Source organism: Mizuhopecten yessoensis, unplaced genomic scaffold (assembly GCF_002113885.1).
Source record: "Mizuhopecten yessoensis strain PY_sf001 unplaced genomic scaffold, ASM211388v2 scaffold10641, whole genome shotgun sequence".
In the NCBI taxonomy this organism is placed as follows: Eukaryota; Metazoa; Mollusca; class Bivalvia; order Pectinida; family Pectinidae; genus Mizuhopecten; species Mizuhopecten yessoensis.
In genome coordinates this window covers 249,497-265,470 of record NW_018408648.1, presented here as the reverse complement: position 1 = coordinate 265,470, position 15,974 = coordinate 249,497, and the positions used below count along the sequence as shown (strand labels likewise).

Genomic DNA, 15,974 nt, shown 5'->3' with positions numbered 1-15,974 from the left:
CTTCATTGGCAATCACGGTAAAATTGTTTAATCTGTATGAAAAAAATATATTTAGTAGTGCATTATACAATGAACAGACAGTTTTCTGTTTAGGTCATATTTCACCAACAGAAAGGTTAAGCTGACATGGTGATTGAGATACAGTTTAGAGGTAATTTGTTTCCTTATCTGAAATAGGTAATGTTATTGTCCCCAGGTAGTTTGAATATTATGAGGTTCATTGGGGCGTGACGCGACAGAAGTATTTTGTCATGCTAAACAGAAATAGTACTTCTTACAGACAATCTCAGATCTAAGGTATGTCACGGTTAATGTAATCTGAGCTAGCTTACACCCCTAAATAAACAACTATAGATTCATCGTTTCTTGATTGGGACTATTATAAGATAATATTCTTGGGAAAATAACTTTAAAATAACTTTCAGTAATGGAATTTTTAGTGATTTTTCTTGCATGTCCTTAATATATTCATTCACTTAACAGTTTACCTTCTGTGGGTGTATACTTGATGGCATGTATGTAATGTTGACTAATTCTAAACTTAATTCATGCATGTCTTCTTCGATCTGTGAAGTTATTTATGTGTAAATTGATAAACATTTTACAATTACCAATCCATTATTTCATGTCATGACTCTTTCAGTAAACGGTCACACCCTCAATCTCCTTAGGGAATCGTGGGAAACCGGGTTATACCCATTCAGTGTTGGTGGATATGTATTCTTTCAAAGTGCAGAAGTAATTTAATACACTGCACGCTTGTTTCACACTTAGTTCTGTGAACAATTATTTGTCTATAATCGTTGAAACTCCGTCTATCTAATTGTTTCCAAAATTGTTATTTTAATTTTCAAAATGGCTTGAATTAGAAATTAGATTCAATTAAATTGTGTCTGTAATTTTAAGGCATGTTTCTAATCTAAATGTAAATTTAATTTACTGGCATGTGTATGCTGTATAATTATATATGTGTGTATGTTGAGATTGTTTAGCTCACCTGAATGGACGGTTCTTTGAGTCAACTTTTAATTTATTCTGTCAATCCTAATGAATTCTAAATTTTAGAATTATCTGGAAAACGTTCTGGAGGCTTACCTGCCTTTACACTCAGATCTTTATATTTTCTCACTTGGTCTGAGAAAGTGAAATGTCGCCAATATACCTGCCACTAATTTGTACTTAGATAGGTTTCATCCCAGCTCATGTTTTTTTTTTGGTATATTTGTTTTGTGATTAAACTAATTACATTATGATATTATACAGACTGTATTTACTTACAAATATGAAAGAAACAAAATATTTTAGTTACGACAATCAATTATGATTTATATCCATCGATCCTATGAGTTAAGGTAGAAAGTCTAGCATTACATTTCATCCTCCAACAAAGAAGAGTTCTAATTTTAAGCTCACCTGCCCGAAGGGCATTAGTGAGCTTATGCCATGGTGCAACGTCCGGCATCCAGCGCCCGTCCGGCGTCAACTTTTTACTTTAAACAACTTCTTCTCAGTAACCAAAAGGCCTAAGATGATCATATTTGGCCAGTAAAATGCTGGGATGAAAGGCTACCAAGTTTATTCAAATAATGACCTTCATTCATTTTCAAGGTCACAGGGGTAAAATATGTTAAAATCTTTTAATGACTTCTGAATAACCAAGAGGCCTAGAATGATGATATTTGGCCAGTAACATGCAGGGATAAAGGGCTACCAAGTTTGTTCAAATGAATGACCTTCACCCATTTGCAAGGTCACAGGGGTCAAATATGTTAAAATCTTTGAATGACTTCTTCTGAAGAACCAAGAGGCCTAGGGTGATGATATTTGGCCAGTGACATGCTGGGATAAAGAGCTACCAGGTTTGTTAAAATAAATGACCTTAACCCATTTTCAAGGTCACATAGGTCAAATATGTTAAAATCTTTGAACGACTTATTCTGAATAACCAAAAGGCCTCAGGTGATGATATTTGGCCAGTAACATGCTGAAATGAAGGGCTACCAAGTTTTTTTCAAACAAATGACCATCACCCATTTTCAAGGTCACAGGGATCAAATATGTTTAAAATCTTTAAACAACTTCTTCTGAATACCCAAGAGGGAAAGGATAATGTTATTTGGCCAGTAACATGCTGGGATGAAGGGCTACCAAGTTTGTTCAAACGAATGACCTTCATCTATTTTCAAGGTCACAGGGTTCAAACATGTTAAAAACCTTTAAACAACTTCTTCTCAATAACCAAAAGGCCTTGGATGATGTTCAAATGAATGAACTTCGCTCATATCCAAGGTCACAGGGGTCAAATATGTTTAAAACCTAAAAACGACCTCTTCACAATAAGCAAAAGGCCAAGGGTAATGGTAATTGGCCATTAACATGCCTGGATTAAGGACTACCAGGTTTTTTCAAATGAATGACCTTCGCCCATACGAAGGTCACAGTGGTCAATATATGATTACATCTTTAAATGACTTGTTCTGTATAACCAAAAGGTCCAGGGTAATGATATTTTGCCAGAAGCATGCTGGGTTGGAAGACTAAAAACTCAGTTCAACCTTATGTCCTTGTTCGACATTCAAGGTCACAGGCGTCATATGTTTAAATCTTTTAATAGGTTCTTATGAGTCAAACACTGATATTCTGCCTGTAGCTGTATTTTAGTCCACTTTAAAGATTATTTGTGAGATTAATACCAGGTGAGCGATTCAGGCCCATTGGGCCTCTTGTAATATCCTTTTTCACAAAAACATCTCCATGACTGAGATTAAAACCTTGAACCCCTTGACTTTAAACAGACAGTAGTTTGTCCGTTACACTACTGAACATGATTTTATCGTATATTTGTAGTATTTGTTTCGTTGATACTTTTGTACATTAATAATAAAGGGGCCCGCAGCCTGCACTTGTCTATACTTGTTTGTGCCAGGTGAAGATATTTGAGTAAATAGCAATAATGTACGAGACAAATAACGTTTCAAGGACTGTAAACATTAGAAAATAAATGGATGAGTCCTAAGTCTTTACTCTGTTGTAAAGAATATTCTACAGAGTCAATTTAACACCTTCTTTAAAAAAAATGCCATAACACATGTATACTATCACAGGGAACAAAAATAGATAGATGCAATACATCTTATATACTAATCGCTTCTTCCTGTGAATTTGCTGTCTGAAGGATCCCTGTCTCACTGCACTGTAGATTTTCCTGTACACAGTAATCTCCCCTTAACTTCCTTAAGGATCCCTGTCCCACGTACTACCCATAGATTTTCCTATACACAGTAATCTCCCCTTAACTTCCTTAAGTATCCCTGTACCACGTACTACCCATAGATTTTCCTATACACAGTAATCTCCCCTTAACTTCCCTAAGGATCCCTGTCCCACGTACTACCCATAGATTTTCCTATACACAGTAGTCTCCCCTTAACTTCCTTCAGGATCCCTGTCCCACTACAATGTAGATTTTCCTATACACAGTAATCTCCCTTTAACTTCCATTTTGGTATAACTTTCACCAGTGCAGATACTACATTTGCACAATTTAAAATATTTCCTCTACTGAAACTTTATTCTAAGAATTTAATTAATTCATTTGAAATTAAAACAAAATCATTTCTTACTGAACCATTTCTTAATGTACCTTTGTATCATATAATCTGAAAGTAAAATGACCTTACCTGTAATTAAGTATCTATTGTTATATGGATTACCATTAGGTGCCAGAGATAATCCCTAACTTCCTGGTGTCAACAGGAAAAGATTTGGCTGTCACTTAACTCCCTAAATAGTAGTCATTTTAATTGTAACAATCCAGGTCTATCATATGTGTCACCTATCACTTTATTGTCAGAAGAACTTTGAGTTTAAAGCAATTGTCACCTAGCTGTCACTATTGTTTTAGTAGGAAAGAATTTTGTACTTTTTGACTATAAATATAGGTTACTCATTTATGTAAGGGGAGTCTGAATTAGGTCTTACTCACAGTCAGTCCCAGTTACTGTCTCAGTCTAACCCTCAGTCTTGGTCTCACCTTGAACCCTTAACTTGGATTTATTTCTAAATATATTCGGAACCTTTAAATACTAACATGGCACAGATGAAATTTACATAGTGTGGATTACAGTTTTAAATATGGTGACTTGACTATTTCCTTGACGTATTCAATTCTTGTATATATTTGTGACTATATTGTGTACCATTGGATTATCTACATGTATAATGTATTTCTTTACTCTGTAAAAAAACATTCACATCATTTACAATGACTTGTTACATTTCTTGACCAAATGCTAATTTCCCGTTCTTGACCAGTGAACTTATTATGTGACCACCTGACTGGGACAACATGAACTAGCTATCACAATTCACCTCAGTCAGCATCCGAACCCGACTGGGCCTTGGTCACATAACTGTACTCTGTAGCACAATCGGGCCAGGATAGTTCTGTTGACCAGGTAGCTCAATTGGTTAGAGCAATAGTATTAAAATCTGAAGTTCAGGTTTGAATCCCAGCCTTGCTGAAATTTTACACTGCTATTGATTGTTTATTTCATCTCATGAAAGTCCTGCTTCAAGGAAATGATTTATCGATCAAAGCTATAATAGTTATGCCGGATAATACAGTTTCCAATACTTAGTGACAGTCTTTTGCCAGTGGTATGGGCATCCTTAAGTGTAAATTGTACAATTACATTCCTAGAACTGGTTACCCTTAAATAATCAAGCCCATTCCTATTTTAAATGAATTTTTTTTTACTCAATTTAATATCCAGGTACATTTTCAAATTTGAAAAAAAAATATTGATGCAATTTTATTTTCCTGCTTTGGTAGATTATTAATTATATATTGCATATTTACTACATTCGATATTTCAACTATGTTTTCCCTTATATCTGATCAATTCCTGGTTGAGGTTATTAATATTAATACCCCTGGTCATAATAATTTGAGGTTCTTATATACTGCTTTATCACAACCTATAGTTTGTAGGTCAGCTCAAAGCGGTTCACAAATTGTTATCCGTGGTTATAAGGCCTTTGCATCCAGCCAATATCTTTCTCAACTCCCTGGGGAGCATACAGCCGGTGCTGCCATTTTGGCGCTCACAGCTAGCATTCTACAATTCTAGCACTGCTCAACCACATACTCATTTACAGCTGAGTAGACTGGAACAAGCAGAGTTAAGTATCTTGCTCAAAGATACAACACAGTGCTGTGCCATGAGTCGAACCCGCAACTCTTGGGTCACGAGCCCGGCGTCCTTCCACTGGACTATTGTGCCTCCAGGTTATGACAGGTGTAATTTAATACACGTTGTTGAAGTTTAAATTTTACACCAGACAATGGACAAATACCGTAGTGTTAATGTGTGGAGATACATATCTACACTGTACACATCTTTGTCTGTACCAGGGCACAATGTAAATTCAATGTTATAATTACACACAATCTTAACCTCTTGAAATGTGTATAAACAAACCGCAATACTGCACTGTCTGTTCATTTAAGAGTTGTGTATATACATCGGTAAATCAGACTTTGGTATGGCTGATCTATACAAGCTCAATTTTTAAACATGACTATATATGGGACAGTAAAAGATTAGATGTCTTATTTTATTAGAGGTTTCAATGGGACTTAATTTGAATCTCAGTTTGGCTTGTTGCATGTTTTCCCATCCTAATGAAACCCATCAGATGCCAGGTTATTTTATTAGGTAGAATTAGCTTAAGTATAACAGGACAGTTAGTAAGGTCAATGCACCAGTTCAAACTATAATAGGAAAACTGCAAAAGGTCATACCATAATTCAAACTCAGAACATTGATCAAATATGTAAAAAACCCTTTAAAATAACTTCCTTTGAATAACCAGGAGGCCCAAGGTGTTGATATTTGACCAGTTGCATGCTGATATAGGGTGCTTTACATTTTCTTCAGATAGATTATACCTTGACCTTATTCAAAGGTAGCAATTAAGGGTCAAATGTGTTGAAAAATGAATGAAACAACTTCTAAATAGCCAAGAGGCCTTGGGTAATAATATTTGGCCAAAATGGTATGCTAACATGTTTACATTTAATTATGTATGATTGCTCTTTTAATGGGAATCATGTCTTCTCGTGATTGCTTATATAATCCAGGTGAGTGTTACAGGCCCTCTGGGGTCCTTGTATTAATAAATTAGTGTCAGTAAGATTTAACTAACAACCATTTTACTGCTGCTTCACCTGTTAAACAACTGAACAGAACTCCTCCGGCTTTGAATGCAGAGAATAGAAAATACCATTCTGATTGGTTTATATAAAATATATAAAGGACCATACTTGACATCACATGTGAAGAAATTACATTTTGTCTATCTTCACTGCTGATATTTAATGCAATGGATGTGATATATATATTTACTGCATATAGGAAAAATTCCCGGGATTTTAAAGTCATGGTTGATTGATGAGTTTATAAATCTGAACAGGATGTAAACTGTACAGGTAATGTGCATCTTAACGACAGATCCGGAACTTTGTGTTATATGCATCAAGACTGCAGAAACATAATTTACATTTACATATGCAATGTGTACCCTTGGGTGAAGTGAATTTTGATGTTATCTGCTGTAACGCAGTGTTTATCATACATTGGCCTGAAAACTTAAAATATACCTGACCAGCTGACTACTGCACCTGTAAAGTCACATATCTTGCGCAGGTTAATTTACTGGTACTGGTGATATGTATAGTGTACCAGAAGCAATCGCCATGGACAACGAACATGAAAGTCTGTCAGGAATGTATGTATTAAATATAAACTGACTTGCTAGTAACACTGACTTATCAGATTCCAAAATCATTTTATTGTAAGTGAAGCATGGGTATGTCAAAATAATAGACACAAATATTCTGCAAATAATTGATGTGAAGGACATAATATCCTGTAGTATTATAAATATGCTAATTCATCAACGATAGACTTAAAAGCCTATGCAATGATGGTGAAATTGTATGATGTTTATTATTACACACAATATACTCATTTCATTTTCTGCTTCTATCTTTTAGGGAACAGGAAAAAGATGGAGTTCTGAGTGTTTGGCAGGGTTTCCAAGGAAGTGTGGAATTGGTGTCCTTCCCAGTATTGTCCAGGAAGCAGGTCAAGAGAGTTGCACTAGGGGCGAACCACTCTGTGTTCCTAACGAGTGATCAGGAGGTGTTCTCCTGTGGGAAGAATAACTATGGACAGTTGGGTATCGGGGAACTCGACACGGAGTACGCCTTTGACCCAGTCCCAGTAACAACGCTGGATGGTAGGTCTTCTGTAATTCTGTCTACTTATTTATGGACCCCCTGTAGTTGATATTAAGGGTTACATAATTATGATGGGACAGTTGATAGCAACGACCCTGCAAGAAAAAACAACAAGAAAATACGGAAGTGTAAAAGAAAAACGTACTTCAAACTTTAAATCAATAGAATACTTGGGGCCAAATATGACCAAATGAAAGGTTTACACAGAGAACCTTGAAAAAATACAAAGACATATATCAAGCACATTTCCAGTACATTTAAACCATTGTTATCTGACACCTAGCTGTGGGACACAACATATTGAAGTCAGATATTTCTAAACACTTTCTTCGGGTTGGTAAGTATGGATTATGAAATGTTCTTTTTACACAACCAATAAGAGGTTCTTCGTAACGTAGCGATGAATAGTACGATATGTACATGCACTGTCACCTTCATCAGACAAATGACCAGTAAAACGTATGCACACAAAAGTGTAAAATGTGTACGAGTTGTCCACAAAATTGATGTTGATTCGGCTACGCTATAAGTGTATGTGCAAAAGTTGTTATATATGTACCGAAATGACTTGATTCAGCTACGCTTTGTTTAATACTTGGTCATAGATGTGCATGAGTTTTTTAGCCCCCTCATCTCGATTTAGAACTGGCCTGCAAAGCGTAGCTGAATCAAGTCATTTCGGTACATTCATAATAACTAATTGTTTGAACAACTCATACATATTTTACATCTTTGTGTGCATACGCTTCACTGGTCATTTGTCTGATGAAGGTGACAGTGTACGTACTGTTATAGTCATAGAAACGTTACATATAAACTGTTACTGGTTGTGTAAAAAGAACTTTTCATAATAATATATATTGAAGTCAGATTAAACAAAATGTCAGAATACACAGCATTCGAAAAATGAGACAGGTTTCTCAGTACTTATAAGGGTCGGCTTTCTCATCCTCTTTTCTGGGAATAAAATGATCTAATCAGGACTTAATTTCTGGTCCATTTAAGTGTTGGTTATCATGTCCAATCTTCCAAAAAGAGGCCCTTTGGGCCAGCGTTCTTGTGACATGTACATCTGAATTGTGATAAAACACACCATCCTGAATACTGTTGATGACTCAATTAATATATTTCAGCTATGAATTAGCAAAATGCATTTTTTTTTATGTTCAGTCAAATATTGCTAACATATGAACACAAGCTTATAAGTGCTTGTATTTCATCAAAACATCAGTAAAAAAAACAAAAAACATGTATAAGCAGCTCAGATTTTTTTTTGTTGAAATCATACAGCACAATTAAGTCACACATCACAAGAAAACAGACTGGCTTAGCCACACATCCACACTCAGGGTCCTTCCACATACAGAACATTCTGGTAACATCTCTGCTTTCTATAACTCATTTTGGCAAGTAAAGATCAGTTGATGCTTAAACAAAATTGGTAAAGGCTGGTTGGACAAGCGGGCATCCAATTCACCAGGCCCAGTGGGCTATTTTATCCTTGACCTGATGAACTGTAGTTACCCTGAAGATGTACACCTGTTCTTACTGCCTATACCCCTCACAACAAACTTCAGGGGTTACAGTTACAATTATTTAAGATTCAGCTTGTCTGTTCGGGTTTTTTCCTCAGATATATTGCTTTTTGGTACTTGGCCATTTCAAGCCATGTTCAGAAAAAATTAAGAAATAACGTGGCCCATTAAAACAATGAAAGTTTCATCAAATGGCCAACTTTAAATTTCTGTTTAAAAATGGCCACCTGATTATTGCCTTTGATTGGCTGAGACAATAACAATGAATATATAATATTATATTTGTTTGTCACAGATTGCTTGTAATCTGTTTTTATAGCTGATCTAAATTTGGTTTTGTAGGTCGTTGTGTGGTAGAGGTTGCTTGTGGACTCAACCACTGTGCTGTTGTAACCAAGGATGGCAGCGCCCTCTGTTGGGGAGACTCAAAACAGGGACAATGTGGATTGCAGCAGGACAGAGTTCTGTCCCCTTATCCAGTTGTCATCCAACAGGTGTCAAGCAACACTTGTGAACATGGAGTTCAAGCTGAAGCCAACAACATAAAGTTCACGGAAGTGGCTTGTGGAGCGACTCATACGCTTGGTTTGTCTGTCGATTCGGAATTGTGGGTATGGGGAAGTGGGCCAGGGATAGGGATAGAGGGCGCCACTGGTGTCATTCCACCAACGCTGATAGAAACCCTGTCAGGGAGGAATATTCTCAGTATCTGTTGTGGTGAAAATCACAGCATTGTGTTGGTAGAGAAGAGTGTTATTGGGGAAAGTGACAGAGATAAACGTCAGAGTACTTCATCAATTATAGAGCTGAAGGCTCACAAATTTTATCCTTCAACCTGTGCAAAATGTCAGTCGGAAATCTATACCTACATGGAAACAAGTGATACATGCATAATAAGTAATGAACACAGCTGTGAACACGCCCAGCCAATCAGTGGCGATTTTTCAGGGGACGGCACTTCTAACAACCAATCAGCAGACAAGTCACTGGACAATTTAGCATCAGGGCATGCTGAGGACCAACCCCATGAAGATGGTCAGGAAGATGTGAACAAACAGATTGAAACTGAAAGTGATGATTTGACTTCGCAAAAGACAGAAGAGGAACTTATTTCCACAGAGAAAGAAAATTCAGATAACATTACAGTGACAAAAAGTGAAGAAACGTCCATAAGTGATCCAAATCCTGGTTGTGATGATGTCATTTCTCCTAGAATAGGGGAAGATGCAATATCACAAACAATAGCTGATGATCAGCTGACCAGTGGTCATCAGGTCAATGACCTGGACCCAGCAGCTGATTCAAAATGTCCTCACAAAGATCCTGTCACTGAAGAAAAGGATTCAAAATCCAAAGACTCAACAATGTCAGATGTGACTCACCAACCATTTAGTGACCCTTTGCAGGCCTCAGCTGCTGAATCCACTGACGATAAAGCAAGCAACATCCAAGCAGTGGGGAGATCTAAGAGTTTTATGGACGGAAATGAAGCTCTTCAGTTCCTGTCAAAGCAGTACGAGGATAAGGACCTTGCTGAGATACGCCCCAAGACCGTAGAGCAGCGGTCAACGCTTGGTCATCTGTGGTCAGCTCTGCCCTCGGGTCGTAATGCAGTTCTGATGCAGATGTCTGCTGTACAGCAACAGGTAAATGGATCATTGGTGCAAAGCAAAACAGAAAAGATTAAAAACGAATCCTGGAAGTTTATATTACATGAATTAAAAGAAAATCAAGAAATACAATTAATCCTTACAGAAATTATAGAATTATTGCATAGACATACAACATTTCATTCAATGTAGTAGTTACTTACATACTCCTCAGTCAGGTCATGGATATCTGGAATCAACTGGTTTTGGGTTTTCTATTTACCATATTGACCCATAGATACTGTAAAAGTGTAAATGTTTGTGCGTGGAAATGTTCACCTTATGACTTTTTAAACTGACCGTTGTGTCGAAATTTTTAGCATTTGCAAAATGGATCTGAGATTTGTAAATTCTATATTTGTATAATCTATGAAAAACAAATTACAATGTGGATATTTTTGCACTAGTATATAGTCAGCACAAAAAACACATGAGGAATTTCCACTCTAAGAAAATTTCCACTTTTGCGTTAGTTTTTGTTGGAGTAATTCACTGTTGATTGCTTAATCAGTGAACACATGTTAACCTCTAGAAAGAAAAAAGGATGAAATCTCTCTCTTTTGATCATATTTCATATACTATTTCCGTGGCTCTTCCAGAAAGTTACGAATAAAATATAATTATTTGATGAAAAAACTTGATGATCAAAGAGAAAAAAAAGTGGAAATTTCATATGAATGAATTTTACTTGAGTAATTATTTGATTTCTTGTGAACAAAAACTTGATTGAATTTCATGGAATTTTCATTTTGGTTTTATCCAAAAAAAGAAAAGAGTGTGTTTGAGTAACTAATATTGATCAGAATTACTTTGAGTTAAATTCGTTTTGTATTTATCAACTAACCAGGTGTCATCAATGACTAGCAAGGCGATCTCCACGGTAACGGACAAATTGCCTTTTGCAACCAATCAGGCCAGTAATGACCCAGTTAGTTGGGACCTTGGCAATGTCAAGTTAGATGCTGAAGGTCAAAAACCCAATATGGAGAGTGAACATGATTTAATGTCAGAGTCCAACAGCTCCTTAGATGACCAGAGTTCAAGTATATCAACGCCAAGCACAGAGGATGAACAGGTGCCCGAAAATACTTCACCCCAGATGGCAGAGTCTAGTTTCATAGAGAGGATTAATGAGCACACCCCACTTGTTGACTCCAGTATAGAAGATTTACGGGATGGGGAGACAATTCCAGAAAGAAAGTCAATGTCTGTTCGAACTTTACAAGTCAAAGAGGAACAAATGAGCAAGAGAGCATCTGTCCTAGGTAAATAAAGTATTGAACTTGATGGCTAAGTTACAATGTGCTACAAGTGTACAATTTTGATAAAAAATAATGTACATGTGTCTTCAGTTATGACTTAACCCTTTCACCCCTATGTAACTTTAGTAGACTCTACCATGCATTGATCTGGATGAGTCCATTATGGTCTACAGTGGTGAAAGGGTTAAAGCTTCTATTTTCATCTGTGCTATGATTTAATACAAATTACAGATAATTTGTGAAACAGAAAAAGTCCTATAACTGCTGTATAAAGTTTTATCATTCAAAACTGATTTTTTTTTTTTTATATAATTTCAAAATGTAAAATGATAAAATAATCTCACACTGTGAGTATTTTTAGCTCACATGGCATGTGTTTAATTGTTTTTACAGATTGTTTTAATGACTGAGAGTCATAGATACTGATATTTTGCCTGTAGCTTTATTTCAAGGTTACAAGTGTGAGACTTGTACTGATGAGCAATGCAGGCCTATTGGGCCTCTTGTTTTCTGTCTTATGGACTTATACTTGATCGAATCTGAGTAAATATTCTTAAGAGTCAGATCACAAGGCTTAAAAACGATATACCCACTCAAGCTTGTAGGTTAGAATTCTATTTTATTATTTTTATTAAATTATTTAATACAAAAGCAATTTCTGAAAAGTTGGTGATATATATTTCTCTTCCATATAGGGGTATGTAATCTTCATAATTTCACCTAAGGAAAAAGCGTACATTAGCCATGGTCATGGCACTAGATCAAGTTGAGCAATTGATGGACATTTGTAATAAAGTGCATTTTTTTCTGATTACCATTGTACTTTATTTCAGCATTTGAGTTGAAAATGTATATCACTCCATAGTGAAAGTATATAGAAACTTTGGTTTCTGTTTATGTATTGTACAAAAGGTTCATATATCTATTATTTTCTCTTTCTTGAATTAAAATCTTTGCAATCAAAATCATTTGATCGAGTCTTAATTACAGAATGTCAATTATTCCTTGGGAGGTTGGGTGGCTCAGTGGATTGCAAACTACAAGTACCTGTAGACCGCCCACGTGGTCGGGCACTGGTTAACCATACATGTTCACATTCGATTGGGGAATCAAACCTCGGCCATCTTGGTGTAAGGCGAGAATGCTGTCCACTGCACCATCTGACCACTTCCTCATGTTTGACCAATACAGCTGGAGTTCATTTCCCCCAGTCACACTTAAAAAAGTATTGGGTTATGTGCCTGACCATGTGAGTTTTATACGGGTGCTCCTGTTAATCCTAGGTTAAGACCCTCTACATACTTTCATTTTAGCCAAGTAATCAGATAAGATGGAAAATTTTGTTTCATACTTTTGGTTCAATAATATTTTGAAAAATTGATAAACATTTTTCAAATCAGATGTATTTACAAGTTATTTGAATATTTTAGGTCCCAAGCCTGACCTGCAGGTTGTTCCTTCCAAGGAGGTCATACTAGACACAGAAGTCTGGTCCTGGGGTCGGAATTTCCGAGGACAATTAGGGATCGGAGATTCAATAGACAGGTAAACTACATATGTTGCTTGGACAACAAACAAATCTTGGATAGCCATCATATCTCAAAGGTTCCTTTAAGATGTAATGGTGACCTGTAAATAATGACCGCCTGGCTTCTTATTCTCCCGTGATGATTGTTATAGACAGGTTCACCTGTATCGACAGTCCTGTATCAGACAGGAGTAATGATGCATCTGATTGGTTAAACTAATATGGAAATCTGTTTTTAATCAGATTAATTGGAGGGGGATTATAATCAAAAATATATTATGTTATTTACAGATTTATAGAAATGGTGTGAATTCTAGACCTTTAATCTAAAAATGTATTTGAGATACAGGTATTAGAAGTACTTATGATATTTTTAGAAATTGTTAAAAATTGTTAGACTCACAAGAGTTGTCTCCCTTTTTGCGTGAATGTGAAAACAATACCAGGTAATGCTGGTGTTTCTTATGTAAAAACATTAAAGCATGAAGTTTCCCTCCAGTAATGTTTCTAATGTAAGTAAAACAAATCAGGATATGAGTCTGGTATTGTAGAAACAAGCCATGTTTGGTAAAAGTACTGAATGGAAAACAAGTTGTCAAGGTTACCGCAGGTTCCCAGCATTCCTTAGCACTGACGGCAGACTCTCAGGTACGTTACCAGTGTTTAAGAAACAAAAAGTCAGGTAAGTTACATTAAGCACACCTGTTATTATCTTATTAAATCAAAATTTCTTGAAATATATTAGGTTTTGAGACACGGCAGTCTAGTGGTAGGACGCATGGCTCTTGACCGAAGGGTTGCGGGTTCGAGTCACGGCACGGCACTGTGTTGTATCTTTGAGCAAGATATTTTACTCCGCTTGTTCCAGTCTACTCAGCTGTAAATGAGTATGTGGTTGGGCAGTACTAGAATTGTTGAATGCTAACCGCTTTGAGACGACCTACGAACTAGGTTGTGATAAAGCGGTATATAAGAACCTCAAATAATTATCATTATTATTATTGTGTTATTTGTCAGATGGTAGCTGTAGACGGTTTATATATAGGGCATGTGTAACTATAGTTATAAACATGTGGTGGTTATGGACCGTTGAGTTAGAAAGCAGGTGTAATGGAAGTTATAGACAGGTGATCTATAAGACAGGTGTGATTATAAACAGGTATTTCTTATGGACAGGTAATCTATAAGGCAGATGTCATTATAAACAGGTATTTCTTATGGACTGGTGATCTATAAGGCAGGTGTAATTATAAACAGGTATTTATTATGGCCAGGTAATATATAAGGCAGGCATATGCATTATGTACAATATAGACAGGTGGTTGCTATGGACAGGTTATCTATAAAGCAGAGTTGTTATAGTTATAAACACATGGTGGTTATCGACAGATGAGGTATATTAAAGGCAGGCATGATGGTACNAGACAGGTGGTAGTAATAGACATTTATCTCTGAGACATGTTTGATTGTAGATATAGACAGGTGGTAGTAATAGACATTTATCTCTGAGACATGTTTGATTGTAGTTAGAGACAGGTGGTAGCAATAGACATTTATCTCTGAGACAGGTTTGATTGTAGTTATAGAGACAGGTGGTAGTAATAGAAATTTATCTCTGAGACATGTTTGATTGTAGATATAGACAGGTGGTAATAATAGACATTTATCTCTGAGACAGGTTTGATTGTAATTAGAGACAGGTGGTAGCAATAGACATTTATCTCTGAGACATGTTTGATTGTAGATATAGACAGGTGGTAGCAATAGACATTTATCTCTGAGACAGGTTTGATTGTATATAGAGACAGGTGGTAGTTTATAGGCGATCTTTATTTTTAAGGTTAAAATGTCTGTAACTTTGATCTGTTTTGTACTATTATGAAAGCGTTTTATTTTTTTTTATTTTAAAGGTATACAGCTGGGGATCCAATGTTTCAAAGCAGCTTGGCCACAGTGAAGAAAACTGTAAACCTACCAAACTGAAGGTACCTAACCAGCATTAAAAATCTAAAGCATGTCAATACCTACGTAGCCGTGCGATGCTATTGTAATCAGTTCCTTTGTGATGGGGAAAATACAAGATTAAGAAAATGTGTATCTTTTGATTGTTCACACGAATATAACAACATTTTCAATGCTAAATACTGCATACATATAGTATTATTACATGAGGATAGGATTGAAATCTTTTTAATTTTATTTTCAAGAAGTGATTTCCCTTAAATCTCTGCTTATTGTTGACTGCTGTTGACTCCTGGAAAAAAGGCCTTTAATAGTTGTTAGATACATCCAGATCCAAAAACGTTCACCATATATCACTGATATTATTGTTGTCTGACAGGTGATGTCCGGCTGTCATATCTGGGACATTGCTGCCGGAGAGTGCTTCTCTGTGTTCCTGATGGATCGGTCAGGATTCCAACCGGAGGTTCACTATGTTGGAAAACACCCTTGGTACACATCTTGCCCTCCTTGTATTTCATAAAGCATTAAACTGCTTTTAGTCGTGCGTAAACTTTTTACATTTTCAACTTCTTCTCAAGAACCAGTGGATGGATTTTTTTCAAACTTGGTCAGAATCATCCTTGGTAGATGAGGCTACAAAATTGTAAAATTGGGATTCCTACCCCAACCCCTGGGGCCAGGGCGGGGCCCCAAAGGGAAAATTAACCAATATTTCAAAAATCTTCTTCT

At 36.2% G+C, this 15,974-nt stretch overlaps 1 protein-coding gene across 2 annotated transcripts in view; it reads left to right on the top strand.

Annotated features, from left to right (window-relative positions):
* Window positions 1-15,974, top strand: part of LOC110461627 (alsin-like) — a 73,203-nt gene that overhangs the window by 29,584 nt on the left and 27,645 nt on the right. The window contains exons 1-8 of one of the 2 annotated variants that reach the window (XM_021515169.1): window positions 6,364-6,792; window positions 7,061-7,305; window positions 9,184-10,487; window positions 11,338-11,755; window positions 13,183-13,297; window positions 13,832-13,928; window positions 15,191-15,265; window positions 15,622-15,734. In XM_021515169.1, coding sequence (XP_021370844.1) covers window positions 6,734-6,792; window positions 7,061-7,305; window positions 9,184-10,487; window positions 11,338-11,755; window positions 13,183-13,297; window positions 13,832-13,928; window positions 15,191-15,265; window positions 15,622-15,734 — 2,426 coding nt within the window. In that variant the 5' untranslated portion in view covers window positions 6,364-6,733. Of the gene's footprint in view, window positions 1-6,363; window positions 6,793-7,060; window positions 7,306-9,183; window positions 10,488-11,337; window positions 11,756-13,182; window positions 13,298-13,831; window positions 13,929-15,190; window positions 15,266-15,621; window positions 15,735-15,974 lie in introns of those variants that run through there. The other variant, XM_021515170.1, reaches the window with a different exon arrangement.